The 16,882-nt window shown below is 43.1% G+C and overlaps 1 protein-coding gene across 2 annotated transcripts in view; it reads left to right on the top strand.

Annotated features, from left to right (window-relative positions):
* Positions 1 to 16,882, top strand: part of LOC141253028 (uncharacterized) — a 102,276-nt gene that overhangs the window by 62,084 nt on the left and 23,310 nt on the right. For both annotated transcript variants that reach the window (XM_073670788.1, XM_073670787.1), the window contains exons 7-8: positions 10,182 to 10,272; positions 15,814 to 15,888. In XM_073670788.1, coding sequence (XP_073526889.1) covers positions 10,182 to 10,272; positions 15,814 to 15,888 — 166 coding nt within the window. The remainder of the gene's footprint in view (positions 1 to 10,181; positions 10,273 to 15,813; positions 15,889 to 16,882) is intronic.

Here is a 16,882-nt window from a genome sequence, read left to right as displayed (position 1 = left end):
GGTTGTCCAGGCTTGGTGTTAAAGTCTATGTGACTTCAGACTTCTGAATCCTCACTGCACGCACTGTCAGGATTCTCCAGTGCCAGCGTTGGGAGAGGCCGTCATGTGACCACAAGTATGGGATTTCCACACCTCCGGCCACATTCCAACTAAACATACTCTGCTTTGCTAAATTCACTTGTATTGAGAGAGGCCGTGCACGTCTAGTCAGCACGTGATCGCATGAATTTAAATCATACTTGTGGTCACATGACCGGCCGCTCCCGACACCGGAGAATCCTCACAGCACGCGATACACACACTATGAGGATTCAGAAATCTGCAGTCATACAAAGTCACTGTAGACTTTAACATTATACCTGGACAACCCCTTTAACTAAAACCACTGCACTAGGACTGATATCACGACCATACAGTGACCATATAATGGTAATATCAGGTCTACACCAGTGCTGTACAGGCCATATATGTGTGTACTGTGCAGATTCTCACCAGTGCCGTTCTCGCTGGTTGCTGTCATTCGTTTTCTCTCTTCTTTTTAATTCGGCCCAGACCGCCATGACCTTTTCTTCCGACCATAATTCGTCTTTGTAAAATATAACAGAGGCATCTTTACTTTACTGCTTTTCCAAGACCCTCCTCTCATTCTACCACCTCTACACAAACCACAACTTGTGCTGCCTTATAATAATTCCCCTGTGACCCCTTATAATAGTGACCATGCACCTAGTTATAATAATACAAACAGCCTCTGTCGTTTCTTATAATAATAATAATGCCTCCTTGCTTCCCCATAATGACAACGACCCCCCATTGGGCCTCCCAAGGGGAGTACATAGAAAAAACTGGTCCCATAGAAAAAGTCCTATCACGTCGAAGAATGGCATAGCTCCCAAACGGAGGATATGTATTGCAGCACTTACATTTATTTTCCCTCTACTAAAGCCCCTAAGTGGTCTCACCCACTAGGATTTCTCTTTCGTGACCCTCATAGAGTATTATGCCCCAAATGGTATGATGACCCCACAAACCCTATACAAAGTATGATGCAGCACAGCACACACATATTAAGATGGTCACCGGAGCCCCCCAAACATTATGGTATTCAGCACAGCCCCTAATATACAGTATGAGGTGCACAACTGACCCCTATATAAAGCATGATGTCCCTCATAACCACCCCATTAAATTTGATGTCTCCCTTAACCACCCCATGCAGTATGAAGGTCACCACAGCCCACCACATAGTATAATGTACCCCATAGACCTCCACACAGTATAATGTCCACTACAGCCCCCACACAAGATGAAGATCTCCCACAGACCCCTATATAGTATGATGGTTGCCTCAAACAGCCCCCCATATACTATGATGGTCCCCCACAAACAGCCCTCATATAGTATGATGGTCCCCCTCAAACAGCCCCCATATAGTATGACGGTCGCCCACAAACAGCCTCCATAAAGTATGATGGTTCCCCAAAAACAGCCTCCATACAATATGATGGTACCCCACAAACAGCCTCCATATAGTATGATGGTCCTCCACAAACAGTCCTCTATATAGAATGATGTTCCTCCACAAACAGCCCCCATATAGCAGGATAGTCCTCCACAAACAGCTCCCATATAGCAGGATGGTCCCCCACAAACAGTCCTCTATATAGAATGGTGGTCCTCTACCAACAGCTTCCATATAGTATGATGATCCCCCACAAACAACCCCCATATAGTATGATGGTCCCCCACAAACATCCCCCATATAGTATTATTGTTCCTCACAAACAGCCCCCATGTAGTATTATGGTTCCCCACAAACAGCCTTCATATTGCAGGATTTTCCCCCACAAACAGCACCCATATAGTATTATGGTCCCCCACAAACAGCCCCCATATAGTATTATGGTTCTCCACAAACAGCCCCCATATAGCAGGATGATCCCCCACAAAGAGCCCCCATATAGCAGGATGATCCCTGAAAATCAGTCCCCATGTAGTATGATGGTCCCTCACAAATAGCCCCCCATATAGCAGGATGTTTCCCCACAAACAGCCCCCTTATAGTATTATGGTCCCCCACAAACAGCCCCCATATAGCAGGATGATCCTCCACAAACAGCCCCTATATAGCAGGATGATCCCCCACAAACAGCTCCCCATATAGTAGGATGATCCCTTCCCAACAGCCCCCATAAATCATGATGGTCCCCCACAAACAGCCCCCATATAGCAGGACGATCCCCCACAAGCAGCCCCCATATAGTATTATGGTCCCCCACAAACAGCCCCCATGTAGTAGGATGATCCCTCTCAGCGAGCCCCCATATAGCAGGATAATCACCCACAAACAGCCTCCATATAGCAAGATGATCCCCCAAAAACAGCCCCCATATAGTATGATTGTCTCCCACAAACAGCCCCCATATAGCAGAATCATCCCCCACAAACAGCCCCCATATAGCAGAGTCATCCCCCACAAACAGCCCCCATATAGCAGAATCATCCCCCACAAACAGCCCCTATACAGTATTATGGTTCCCCACAGCACCGAAAAATAAAAAAAAAATCTTTATATTCACCTACAGTCATGGCCAAAAGTATTGAGAATGAGACAAATAGTAATTTTTCAAAGTTTACTGCTTCATTTTTTGTAATGGCAATTTGCATATACTCCTGAATGTCAAAGAGTGATCAGCTTAACAGCAATTACTGTACTTGCAAAGTCAATATTTGCCCAGAAAGTGAACTTTAACCCCCAAAACACATTTCAACATCATTGCAGTCCTGCCTTAAAAGGAGCAGCTAACATAGTTTTAGTGATTGATCCATTAACACAGGTGTGGGTGTTGATGAGGACAGGGCTGGCGATCAGTCATGATTAAGTAAGAATGACATCACTGGACACTTTAAAAGGAGGCTGGTTCTTGGTATCATTGTTTCTCTTCAGTTAACCATGGTTATCTCTAAAGAAACACGTGCAGCCATCATTGCACTGCACAAAAATGGCCTAACAGGGAAGAGTATCGCAGCTACAAAGATGTCACCTCAGTCAACAATCTATCGCATCATCAAGAACTTCAAGGAGAGAGCTTCCATTGTTGTCAAAAAGGCTCCAGGGCGCCCAAGAAAGACCAGCGAGCGCCAGGACCGTATCTTAAAACTGTTTCAGCTGCGGGATCGGACTACCAGCAGTGCCGAGCTTGCTCAGGAATGGCAGCAGGCTGGTGTGAGTGCTTCTGCACGCACTGTGAGGCGGAGACTCTTTGAGCAAGGGCTGGTTTCAAGGAGGGCAGCAAAGAAGCCACTTCTCTCCAGAAAAAACATCAGGGACCGACTGATATTCTGCAAAAGGTACAGGGAGTGGACTGCTGAGGACTGGGGCAAAGTCATTTTCTCTGATGAATCCCCTTTTCGATTGTTTGGGACATCTGGAAAACAGCTTATTCGGAGAAGAAGAGGTGAGCGTTACCACCAGTCTTGTCTCATGCCAACTGTAAAGCATCCTGAAACCATTCGTGTGTGGGGTTGCTTCTCAGCCAAGGGAATCGGCTCACTCACAGTCTTGCCTAAAAACACAGCCATGAATAAAGAATGGTACCAGAATGTCCTCCAAGAGCAACTTCTCCCAACCGTCCAAGAGCAGTTTGGCGCCCAACAATGCCTTTTCCAGCATGATGGAGCACCTTGCCATAAAGCAAAGGTGATAACTAAATGGCTCATGGAACAAAACATAGAAATTTTGGGTCCATGGCCTGGAAACTCCCCAGATCTTAATCCCATTGAGAACTTGTGGTCAATCATCAAGAGACGGGTGGACAAACAAAAACCAACAAATTCTGGCAAAATGCAAGCATTGATTATGCAAGAATGGACTGCAATCAGTCAGGATTTGGTCAAAAAGTTGATTGAGAGCATGCCAGGGAGAATTACAGAGGTCTTGAAGAAGAAGGGGCAACACTGCAAATATTGACTTGCTGCATTAACTCATTCTAACTGTCAATATAACCTATTGGTACTCATAATATGATTGCAATTATATTTCTGTATGTGACATAAACATCAGACAAACACTAATAAAAACCAGAGGCCAGCAGATCATGTGAAAATATAATTTTGGTGTCATTCTCAAAACTTTTGGCCATGACTGTAATCCCGTCTCCTCATCCTCCTCAGTGTCCATCACCTCTTCTGTCCCATCTCTCAGTGGACGATGCAGTGACGTTATCGACCGCCGACGTCACTTGCATGCGACGGCCTCCAGCAAGTCCCCGGCTGAAGGGATGCCCGCAGCCCGCCTGCACAAGTGACCTGCGCTGTGTATGAAGGGATGCCCGCGGCCAGCCTGAGTAAGTGACGGAGCCTTCGGCTCTGTGCTCCGTCACAATTGCTAATAGCAGGTAATGCGGCCCACGGCCGGACTGGCGCATCTGGCATTTGCCAGAACTGCCAGATGGCCAGTCCGGCCCTGGTAGCAGGGTTATTCTGGGTTCTTAACTTCAAAGTGTAAACAACAATGTATTCATTCACTGACAACAAACACAGGAGTAGAAAGTTTAAAACTTTTTTAAACTTTTAATGAAGCGATTGGAGCTCACATTCTAAAGTGCAGTTGTGTAAAACCTAGTTTGCAATCTAAAATTAAAATTAGAAAATCTTCATACGTTTATTAACTTTATGAACAGGAGAGAGAGAGAGAATGAGAAAGTGCGAAGTAGAGGTGAACTAGAGAGAGAATGAGAAAGAACAAAAGAGAGAATGAAGTGGAGAGAGGAAGAAGAAGAGAACAAGTGAGAGAGAGAACGAAGAGAACGAGAAAGCGTGAACTAGAAAGAACGCAAACGAGAGAGATAGAAAGTGAATAAGAGACAGAGAGAGAAAGAACAAAAGAAAGAGAATGAAGGGAAGAGAAAAATAAAATGAGAGAGAACAAGAGAACAAGCGAGAACGAATAGAATGAGAGAAAACCAGAGGGAGAGTAAGAGAGATAACGAGAGCGAGAGTAAGAGAGACAGAACGAGAGAATGAGAGAAAGAAAGAACGAGGGAGAGAAATAGAGAATGAGGCTATGCAGAAATGAAGCAGAAAATTTCTGCAGCGTTTCTGCATCTCCCTTGGCAGAAAAAAACGCATGCAGATTGTGCATGCATTTTTCCTGCAGATACATGCGGATTCACATGCGGATTCACATGCGGATTCACATGCGTTAACGCATGTGGACTGACAAGCACTTTCCAGGCGATAGCATCACTTGGAAAGTGCTTGACAACTAGGTCACACTATATAAATCCATGCAAACGGCATGGATTTATATAATGTGACTGTAAAAATAAAAAAATAAAGCTATACTTACCTCCGATGCCGCCGCGTGTGCTGTCGCGCTCGTCCTGGCTTCTTCCTGGTTGCCGGGCTCTCGCGAGACAGCCTGCGGTCACATGACCGCGACGTCATCTCAGGTCCTGGAAGATAAGCACTGCCGGCAAGCAGAGAGAAGCCGCCGGACAGGTGAATATAAACTTTATTTATTATTTTATTCTTTTTTTTACAGGTACAATGGTACCCATGTCTGGATGAGAGTCTCCTCTCCTCCAGACTTGGGTACCATACGCACATTGAACCGCATATAATCCGCGTGTACAAATGTACAGACACGGATTATATGCGTCTCAATGCAAGTCAATGGCGGCAATTCCGCTGCGCTTCCGCAAAATGAATGAACATACTGCGGATTTATGAGCGCTGCAGAAACGCTGCGGAAAAATCCGCAGCATGTGCATTGACATTGCGGAATGATATTGGGGACCATGGGGTGCGGATTACCATGCGTTTTTGATGCGAAAAACGCATCGTGGGCACGCAGCCTGAGAGAGAGCGAGAATGAGAGAGAAAATAAATAAAAATGAAAAAAATTTGAGTATCCTATTCAAACAGGGAATGACCATTTGTCAGTGTGTCTGTAGTGGGGGAAATTCTAGCTAAAAAAGACCTGGGATCACAGCAGCATCAGCACTAATTCAATCAGTCTATTTGTACAGTGTTAGGACACAGTCAGACAGTCATATAACACGGACGATTGCATCGCTGTGCACGGACTGGCCGGCGGCTCTCCTGACCCGAGTGTGACTGCTGCATAGAAATATATGCTGTAATGCTCGGGTAAGGAGAGTCGCTGGCCAGTCCGAGCATTCTGTGTTATACGGCCATGTAACGGTGCCCAGGGTGGTAACCACAGGCAAGTGTCATGTGTCTGACACATTACAGACAAATGTGGGTCCTGACTGGGTATTAGCATTTAAAAGTAACATTTCCTAACAAATCCTTGTTAGGAAATGTTAGTTTTCAAGACTAAAATTCCACAAAAAGTGCTGAACATGAAAATCAAAGAGCAACATAAAGTTTAGATATTTTACATATTGAAAAAAAAAAAAAAAAAACTTTTTATAAAACATCACCTGTTATAAAAAAAAAATTGCATAACTACATATTAAAATGCTGACCATGATTACCTGCTGGTTCAAATTAAATAATGTCTACTTGAATTTATCAAATACAATTTTGTAAACAGATTAAAGTAATGAAATCCTTTTCATTTCCTTCAGAGACTGTTGCAGCAATGATTTATCAAACTGTTCAATGCCAGCTGGCGTGGAGTAACTGCAGACCTAATCCAATAGTAAAAAACAAAAAAATAACCTTGGGTAACGCAATTTTTTTGTACACAAGGAGAGGTTTTTGAAATAACATCCACTGGTATCTTACTGGAAATTACTATGGCTGTGCAGTGCAAAATCACAAAGGCAAATTCTCCACCCATTATACTGTCTGATGTCCAATGAATGAGTAACTGTAGAGTGAGTGAAGCATCAAAGTTTACAAAATGGTAGCTTTATTTTTCAAATTAGAAAACAAGAAATCATGTTTGCTACATTTTGTACAAGTAAAATTCTGTCTGTCTGTAGATATTTCTGATATTTTCAAGGGAACCTGTTACTAGTTTTTTTGGCTTATAAACCATCCCATCACCTTTAAAATCATGTAAATGGAGTGCCCACAATCCCTCTATATACTCATAGGTGCCCATACATACTTTGGAAAAACTGTATTGCACATGTCCCGGACTGCATGTATAGTGCGTGGTCCGGCATGATGGGCGAATCCAGATTGTGATCAGCGCCGCCACGCTCCCTTCAAACTCCACCTCTTCTATCTGGATGTAAGTGGATGACGCCTCTATGTCATCCACACAGTGCTCGAAGTCTCATGCCGGTGCAGTGGAATCAGAGAACGGCAGCAGGAAATCATGTAATGTGCAGGTGCCTGTTTCACATGTACGTTACCATCTCCCTGGCTGTTCAATAGGGACTGTACAAGTCTTGGATTCCACAGCATCGGAGCGAGACTTCGAGCACTGGAGGACATAGAGACATCAACCACTTTCATCCAGATAGAAGAGGCGGTGTTTGAAGGGACCAGGGCAACACTGATCAAAATTTGGATTCATCCATCAGACCGGACCACACAATTTACATAAAGCGTGGGACATGTATAGAACAGTTTTTCAATGGTATGCAGCTATGAGGATATACATGGGTTGTAGGAACCCCATTTACATGATTTTAAGGCTATGTTCACACATGTTGTGTTTTTCAGCGTTTTTTGCTGCAGACTTTTATGCAAATTTTCAGCTGCGTTTTGCTGTACCAGCAAAGTCTATGAGAAACCAGAATTCTCCGTTCACACATCATATTTTTTTTTCTTGCACATTTTGTGCCTTGGTTGAGTTTTTGGAAAATAGAGCATGTCACTTTTTTCAGCGTTTTTTCACCCATAGGAAGTAATGGGTGGTGAAAAAAATGCAGAAAAAACGCATCAAAAACACACCAAAATTAGCATCAGCATTTTTTCAGCGTTTTTTCAGCATTTTTGATGGCAAAATAGAATGAGGTTCTTTTTTTCACAGAACTTTATGTACATGCATAAATAGAGACAGAAGGACAGTGAAAAAACGCTGAAAAAACACAAAAAACGCATAAAAAAAACAATGCAAAACCTGCGTTTTTGACACAGCTGATTTCCTACCAGAGATCAGTTTTGCTGCAGATTTGTGACTTAAAAAAAAAAAGCCATAATGTGATGGGCAGGATTTATAAGCCAAAAAGCTGGTGACAGGTTCCGTTTAACTGAATTTTTTTTTTTAAACCGAGCAGGAGAGGCAAATAGTGTCTAAATCAGTGGCTTCCAATCTTTTTTACCATGGGAATTTTCTGGTAAAATATTTAGTTGGGAAACCCAAGCAACAAAAGAGAGCCTTTTGAAATTACAAGAGAAACAAGGGCATATATTAGTCACATCAAGGGTGTACAGTCATGGCCAAAAGTATTGAGAATGAGACAAATAGTAATTTTTCCAAAGTTTACTGCTTCATTTTTTGTAATGGCAATTTGCATATACTCCTGAATGTCAAAGAGTGATCAGCTTAACAGCAATTACTGTACTTGCAAAGTCAATATTTGCCCAGAAAATGAACTTTAACCCCCAAAACACATTTCAACATCATTGCAGTCCTGCCTTAAAAGGAGCAGCTAACATCGTTTTAGTGATTGATCCATTAACACAGGTGTGGGTGTTGATGAGGACAGGGCTGGCGATCAATCAGTCATGATTAAGTAAGAATGACATCACTGGACACTTTAAAAGGAGGCTGGTTCTTGGTATCATTGTTTCTCTTCAGTTAACCATGGTTATCTCTAAAGAAACACGTGCTGCCATCATTGCACTGCACAAAAATGGCTTAACAGGGAAGAGTATCGCAGCTACAAAGATTGCACCTCAGTCAACAATCTATCGCATCATCAAGAACGTCAAGGAGAGAGTTTCCATTGTTGTCAAAAAGGCTCTAGGCGCCCAAGAAAGACCAGCAAGCGCCAGGACCGTATCTTAAAACTGTTTCAGCTGCGGGATCGGACTACCAGCAGTGCCGAGCTTGCTCAGGAATGGCAGCAGGCTGGTGTGAGTGCTTCTGCACGCACTGTGAGGCGGAGACTCTTTGAGCAAGGGCTGGTTTCAAGGAGGGCAAAGAAGCCACTTCTCTCCAGAAAAAACATCAGGGACCGACTGATATTCTGCAAAAGGAACAGGGAGTGGACTGCTGAGGACTGGGGCAAAGTCATTTTCTCTGATGAATCCCCTTTTCGATTGTTTGGGACATCTGGAAAACAGCTTATTTGGAGAAAAAGAGGTGAGCGCTACCACCAGTCTTGTCTCATGCCAACTGTAAAGCATCCTGAAACCATTTATGTGTGGGGTTGCTTCTCAGCCAAGGGAATCAGCTCACTCACAGTCTTGCCTATAAACACAGCCATGAATAAAGAATGGTACCAGAATGTCCTCCAAGAGCAACTTCTCCCAACCGTCCAAGAGCAGTTTGGCGCCCAACAATGCCTTTTCCAGCATGATGGAGCACCTTGCCATAAAGCAAAGGTGATAACTAAATGGCTCATGGAACAAAACATAGAGATTTTGGGTCCATGGCCTGGAAACTCCCCAGATCTTAATCCCATTGAGAACTTGTGGTCAATCATCAAGAGAAGGGTGGACAAACAAAAACCAACAAATTCTGGCAAAATGCAAGCATTGATTATGCAAGAATGGACTGCTATCAGTCAGGATTTGGTCCAAAAGTTGATTGAGAGCATGCCAGGGAGAATTACAGAGGTCTTGAAGAAGAAGGGGCAACACTGCAAATATTGACTTGCTGCATTAACTCATTCTGTCAATATAACCTATTGGTACTCATAATATGATTGCAATTATATTTCTGTATGTGATATAAACATCAGACAAACACTAATAAAAACCAGAGGCCAGCAGATCATGAGAAAATATCATTTTGGTGTCATTCTCAAAACTTTTGGCCATGACTGTACAACAAAGCAAACCAGAAATGTCAAATTCATGCATTATGTTGGACTATCAAAAAGAGTGAGGGTGCATAGTGAAAGTTAGCAAAGGTATGTTTGATATTTTGCTGTGGGCCATATATTAAGACGTTCAGAAGTTCAGAAGATACACATAGATAGACAGCTTCATACAGAATGATCATGACCACAGGGCTGAAATGGAGGTTGGAGAGTGAGCTCAGAGTGATTTATATGTAAGACATCTTATTTTTGTATTTTACATAGGAAAGTGAAACATTCAAAAACATGTCATTATTATTACAAACCCAAGACCAAAGCCTAGCACAAACCATCCAAAATATCTGTGCAAGTGAAGGTGAGATTTTTTTTCCTGTGCACTGTCTCTGTACTAATAATATTGTTCACTGTTCCTAATTTCTACTTTAATATGCATTATATTGTATGGATGATCATGGGGGTGCATTATATTGTATGGAGGACCATAGGGGGTGCATTATATTGTATGAAGGGCCATGGGGAGAGCATTTTATTATATAGAGGACCATGAGGAGCATTTTATTACTAGCAGCCCGAGTTCTGAAACAAATAAGGTTCGGAAGCTAGAAGAGTGTGCTCTACATAATAAAAACAAACTCAAATTACCCATGTCTATTTACTTTCAGGCTTTTTACACTACAAACAACAAAATTGCCATAAATAATAAATGAGTAAATGGCATTACGGAAAACAAAAATAAAATTTAGAAGATTACAGAGACATTCGCCAATTCAAAAAGTGAATGGCCCACGGCAGATTGCGTGGAAATCTCTCTGTATGCTGCTCCTCTGGCCTACTGAAGTAGACATATGCATGGTCCCCTCATCCCCAATCCTTGTATGCATGGCCCCTCATCCTCAATCCTGGTATGTATGGCACCCCTCATCCCCAATCCTGGTATGTATGGCCCTCTCATCCCCAATCCTGGTATGCATGCTCCCCATCCTGGTAAGAATGGCCCCCATCCTTGTATACATGGCCCCCTCATCCTCAGTCCTGGTATGCATGGCCCCTTATCCACGCCGAGGTGAGCTGTGGGTATACTCACTCCTCTCCACGCCGGGGCTATGTGCGTGGAGAGGAGTGAAAATGCATTTTATTTAATAGGGGGCACTGTCAATCGCAGCCTCAGCTCAGCGTTCCTCTGTGCCCAGTGTTATATAAAATGCATATTCACTCTTCTCCACTCCCATGGGCGTGGAGAAGAGTGAATATTAATCTACCTTTAGCAGCGGGCACAAGTGGTAGCTGCAGCAGCGACTACTGCCTGTACACCGCTCCCCCGCTGCCACAAACCCCCCGCCACTATCCACCACGAGAATGTATATACCCGAGTATAAGTCGATGGGGGCTTTTTCAACACAAAAAATGTGCTAAAAAACTTGGCTTATACTTGAGTATAAACGGTACAACGTCAGCTGATCTTTTTCTCGGACTCACCTCAACATTAAGCTCTTTATGTAGTAAGATATGAAAGACCGTGGAGGGTGAATTATATTTTATGGAGAACCATGAGGAGTGCACTATATTTTATGGAGGACCATGGGAAGAGCATTATATTCTATGGAGGGCCATGGGGAGCGCATTATATTGTATGGAAGGCTATGTGGGCCGTTATAATATGTGGAGGTCCATTATATTGTATGCAAGCAATTATACAGTGTGAAAGTTTGTGTGGGTCCATCATACTGTGTGGGGACCATTATACTTTTTGGAGGGCTAGTGAGGGCCATTATACTGTATGTAGGCCCATTAATGTGCATGGAGAGCTGTGTGGGGGTCACAGTTGGGGGATCATACTGTGTTGGGGTCACCATACTTTGCCTTGGGAGTTGAGGTGGGGTACAGTAGGGTCATTATACTGTGCATGTGGAGGAATTCACCATGGGGGTATCATGCTGTGTTTGGTGGGGCACTTTTGTTGCATAATACTTTATGGAGGCAATGAAAGAGGAATCTGGGACTTCAGCAGGAGGAAAATTACTATGTAATGGCTGGAAAGTTGTGAGACCTCGACAATTATTATTTTTTTTAGAGGGGGGAGCAGTTAGAACTTCTGCTTTGGGGCCCCATGATACTACTCTTTGCCATGTTCTGAACAGTTCTCTACTGATGCTACGTGCTCTGTACTGCTTCCTTCTTATACTATATGCTCTGTACTGGCCTCTAATAGTAGCACATAATGTGTTCTGCTCTCTACCTATACTAAATGTAATGTATCGCTCCAAAAATGTAATACATGTACTGTGCATCTCTCTACTTACAGTGAAGGAAATAATTATTTGATCCCTTTCTGTTTTTGTAAGTTTGCCCACTGACAAAGACATGAACAGTCTATAATTTTAAGGGTGGGTTAATTTTAACATTGAGAGATAGAATATCCAAAAAATATCAAGAAAATCTCATTGCATAAATTAGATAATTTTTTGCATTTTGCAGTGAGAAATAAGTATTTGATTCCTCTGGCAAACAGCCCTTAATACTTGGTGGCAAAACCCTTGTTGGCAAGCACAGCAGTCAGATGTTTTTTGTAGTAGATGATGAGTTTTGCGCACATGTCAGGAGGAATTTTGGTCCACTCCTCTTTGCAGATCATCTCTAAATCATTAAGATTTTGAGGCTCTCGCTTGGCAACTCGGAGCTTCAACTCCCTCAATAAGTTTTCTATGGGATTAAGGTCTGGAGACTGGCTAGGCCACTCCATGACCTTAATGTGCTTCTTTTTGAGCCACTCCTTTGTTGCCCTGGCTGTATGCTTTGGGTCATTGTCTTGCTGGAAGACCCAGCCACGACCCATTTTTAATGTCCTGGCAGAAAGAAGGAGGTTGTCACTCAGGATTTTATGGTACATGGCTCCATCCATCCTGCCATTGATGCGGTGAAGTCGTCCTGTGCCCTTTGCAGAGAAACACCTCCAAAACATAACGTTTCCACCTGCATGCTTGACAGTGGGGATGGTGTTCTTTGGGTCATGAGCAGCATTTCTCTTCCTCCAAACACGGCGAGTTGAGTTAATGCCAAAACGCTCAATTTTTATGTCATCTGACCACAGCACCTTCTCCCAATAACTCACAGAATCATCCAGGTGTTCATTGGCAAACTTCAGATGGGCCTGCACATGTGCCTTCTTGAGCAGGGGGACCTTGCGGGCACTGCAGGATTTTAAACCTTTAAGGCATAATGTGTTACCAATGGTTTTCTTGGTGACTGTGGTCCCAGCTGCCTTGAGATCATTATCAAGTTTTCCCCGTGCAGTTTTAGGCTGATCTCTCACTTTCCTCATGATCAAGGATACCCCATGAGGTGAGATTTTGCATGGTGCCCCAGGTCGATGTCGATTGACAGTCATTTTGTATTTCTTCCATTTTCTTACTATTGCACCAACAGTTGCCCCCTTCTCACCCAGCGTCTTACTAATGGTTTTGTAGCCCATTCCAGCTTTGTGCAGGTCTATGATCTTGTCCCTGACATCCTTAGAAAGGACTTTGGTCTTGGCCATGTTGTACAGGTTAGAGTCTGACTGATTAATTGAGTCTGTGGACAGGAGTCTTTTATACTGGTGACTATGTAAGACAGCTGTCTTTAATGCTGGTAACGAGTTGATTAGGAGCGTCTAACTGGTCTGTAGGAGTAAGAACTCATAATGGTTTGTAGAGGATCAAATACTTATTTCTCACTGCAAAATGCAAAAAAAAAATATCTAATTTATACAATGTGATTTTCTTGATATTTTTTTGGGGATATTCTATCTCTCAATGTTAAAATTAACCTACCCTTAAAATTATAGACTTTTCATGTCTTTGTCAGTGGGCAAACTTACAAAAACAGCAAGGGATCAAATAATTATTTTCTTCATTGTATACTACAAGTTATGTTCTGATCTCTGATTAATACTACATGAACTTTACTACATGTATTGTACTGTAGTGATATCTACATCTGTCACATGCACTGTTCTACTATGACTGTCCTGCATGTTCTAGACGTGAGTATACAGCAGCAGGTCCGGGAGAGCTTGATTATTAACAAAAAAAAGGTATTATGAATTCATTAAAAGGCAAAAAAGAAAAAAAAGTGGGACTGTACCCAGTTACTCCAGTAAATCTGATCTTTCTAACTAGGTAGTTCATGTTCATAGTCTGGCATGGTTCCATGTTACGAGTAAATGCCTTAAAAGGAACCTGTCAGCAGTATTTTGCTAAGTAAACTACAAGCAGTGTCATGTTGCAGCTGTTACACTGATTAATAGGATACCTGAGGTGAAGAAATCCGTCTTGTGGTTCTTGTGTAATCAGTGTTTGCAGTTTTGAGTTAATCCGATGCTCACGCTCCGGGGCGGGACTGTAGGCAGGGTCTTTCCTTGGTGCTCTAGGCCAGATCAGCAAGATAAGACCCGACCACAGGCCGCCCGGAAGCACAAGTATGTTCCTCATCATACGGACAGCCAGAGACAGAGAGACAGATAAGGGTGGCCTGTGGACAGGTCTTTTCTTGCTGGTCTGTCCTAGAGCACCAGGATAAGACCCTGCCTAGAGTCTCACCCTGGAGTACGGGCATATCATTAACTTATAACTGCAAACACTGATTACGCAAGAACCACAAGATGGATTTCTTCACCTCAGGTACCATTTCAATCAGTGCAGCAGCCCCAACATGACACTGCCTGTAGTTTACTTAGCAAAATCCTGCTGACAGGTACCCTTTAAATAGTAAAAAAAAAAGGAAAATGACATAAACTTTTTTTTATTTTTTGCCTTTTAATGAATTCATAATAAAAAAAAAATGTTTTAATCACGCTCTCCCGGACCTGTTGCTGGATACTCCCCTCTATTGCTTCATCCTACTGCCGACACAGCTGAATCCTTGCTCTGCCAGAGGGCTTCTTTCACATTGGTGCACTGGAAAAACTTTTTTCTTTGTCCTGCATGTTCTCTACTGTTTGCATGTTGTTTGCATGTTTGTACTTCTTTCTGCCTGTGAACTATGTAGTGTACTGCTCTGTACTTCTGTAACATGTACTGTACTGCTCTCTACTTCTGTGAAAAATGTAGTGTACTGCTCTCTACCTGTACTACATGTACTGAATTGCTCTAAACCTGTATTACATATACAGTTGTGCTCAAAAGTTTACATACCCCGGCATAATTTTTCCTTTCCTGACCCTGTTTCAGAGAATATGAATGATAACAAAAAAAACTTTTTTCCAGTCATGGTTACTGGTTGGGTGAAGATATTTATTGTCAAATTACTGTGTTTTCTCTTTTTAAATCTTAATGACAACCAAAAACATCCAAATGACCCTAATTAAAAGTTCACATACCCCAGTTATTAATACCTTTTATTGCCCCCTCTAACATCAATGACACCTTGAATTATTTTGTGGTAGTTGTGGATGAGGTTCTTTATTTTCTCAGATGGTAAAGCTGCCCATTGTTTTTGGCAAAAAGTCTCCAGTTCCTGTAAAAACGGAGGTCTAAAACAAGTAGAATAGTACTCAGCAGAGCCCTATCTTGAAGGGAGCACATGCTAGAACTCTGTTCCATTCATTGTCTATAGGACTACCAGAGATACCCAAGCACTGTACTCTGTTTTCTCCAGCAATCCCATAAACAATGAATGGAACAGAGGTCAAGCAGAGCCATGTTCTCATGATTCTGGACCTCTGTTCTCAGGATCACTAAAGGTCAGCAGTCCATAATTCAGTAAGTTTTTCCCTATGCTTTGGGAATAACCTTATAATAAATGTTTGTTACTATGATTATATTTGTTTTTGAGTTTTTTTCATATGTTAATTATCTTTTAATGCAGAAAACAGCCAATTAACAAGGTACCTTAGTTTTTTTATGTTTTTTTACAACAGCTACAAATTCAGAAGATGCCATGACACTTGGTCTACAGAGGATGTTGCAACCCGTCTTCCAGGTCTTCTTTGTTGGTATAAATTATTTTGTATAATTGCTTGATAGAGGCTAAATGTAAATGTGATTTGTTTTGTTTTGTCAGTGCTAGATAATGAACCTAAACCAGGCCCGTCGTCAGCACCCGGCGCACGTGAGCAAGTGCCGGGGCCCTGAGCAGGCGGGGGGGCCCATTCGCCGTCGGGCACCCCTGCGCGCTATGGGACTCGTTAGCGGTGCGGTGCCAGCGCCAGCCTCACCCGCTTGCTCAGGGCAATACTTACCCCTCCCCGTGCCTCCGCAGCAGGTCTGATGTCTTCCGCAGCCTCTGACTGTGACGTCTCAGGTCAGAGAGTGCAGTGATGTCTTTCCACCGCGCCCTCTCCTTAGCCATCACAGCGCAGAGCGGGAAGATGCTGGCGCGGGTGAGGAGTACGGAGCAGCGGCTGCAGGTGAGAAGTGAGGTGAGTATTTGATGTTTTTTTCTCTTTATGTATGGACACATGGGGCATTATATGATGGGGGGGTGATGACATCCTGCAAGGGGCATTATATGGGTGGTGGGGGAAAGGGACATCCGGCATGGGGCATTATATGGGGGTGGGGTGACATCCTGCATGGGGCATTATATGAGGAGGGGAGTGACATCCTGCATGGGGCATTATATGGGGTGGGAAAGAGACATCCTGCATGGGGCATTATGCGTGGGGCATTATGTGGGGGGGCACAGCCTACATGTGGCATTATAGGGGGGCCAGTATCCTGTATGGAGTGTTATATGGGGGCCAATATCCTGTATGGAGCGTTATATGTGGGCCAGTATTCTGTATGGAGCTTTATATAGGGCCCATAATACTGTATGGAGGACTATACTGTCTGGTCTGCGCTGTGAGGATTTGCCGGTTCCTGAGCTATTGTGGAATTTACTATAGATATCGTTCATGCAATGTAAGAAGTGAAATCTATGATCTTTGGCATTGTATTATATATATATATATTTCTCTGCGGTATCTGTGCATCATGAATCGGGGT

Source organism: Phyllobates terribilis, unplaced genomic scaffold, assembly GCF_046119375.1.
Source record: "Phyllobates terribilis strain yellow unplaced genomic scaffold, ASM4611937v1 Scaffold_2__4_contigs__length_985480577, whole genome shotgun sequence".
In the NCBI taxonomy this organism is placed as follows: Eukaryota; Metazoa; Chordata; class Amphibia; order Anura; family Dendrobatidae; genus Phyllobates; species Phyllobates terribilis.
The sequence above is the reverse complement of the archived record's forward strand: the minus strand, read 5'-3'. Positions and strand labels throughout refer to the sequence as shown.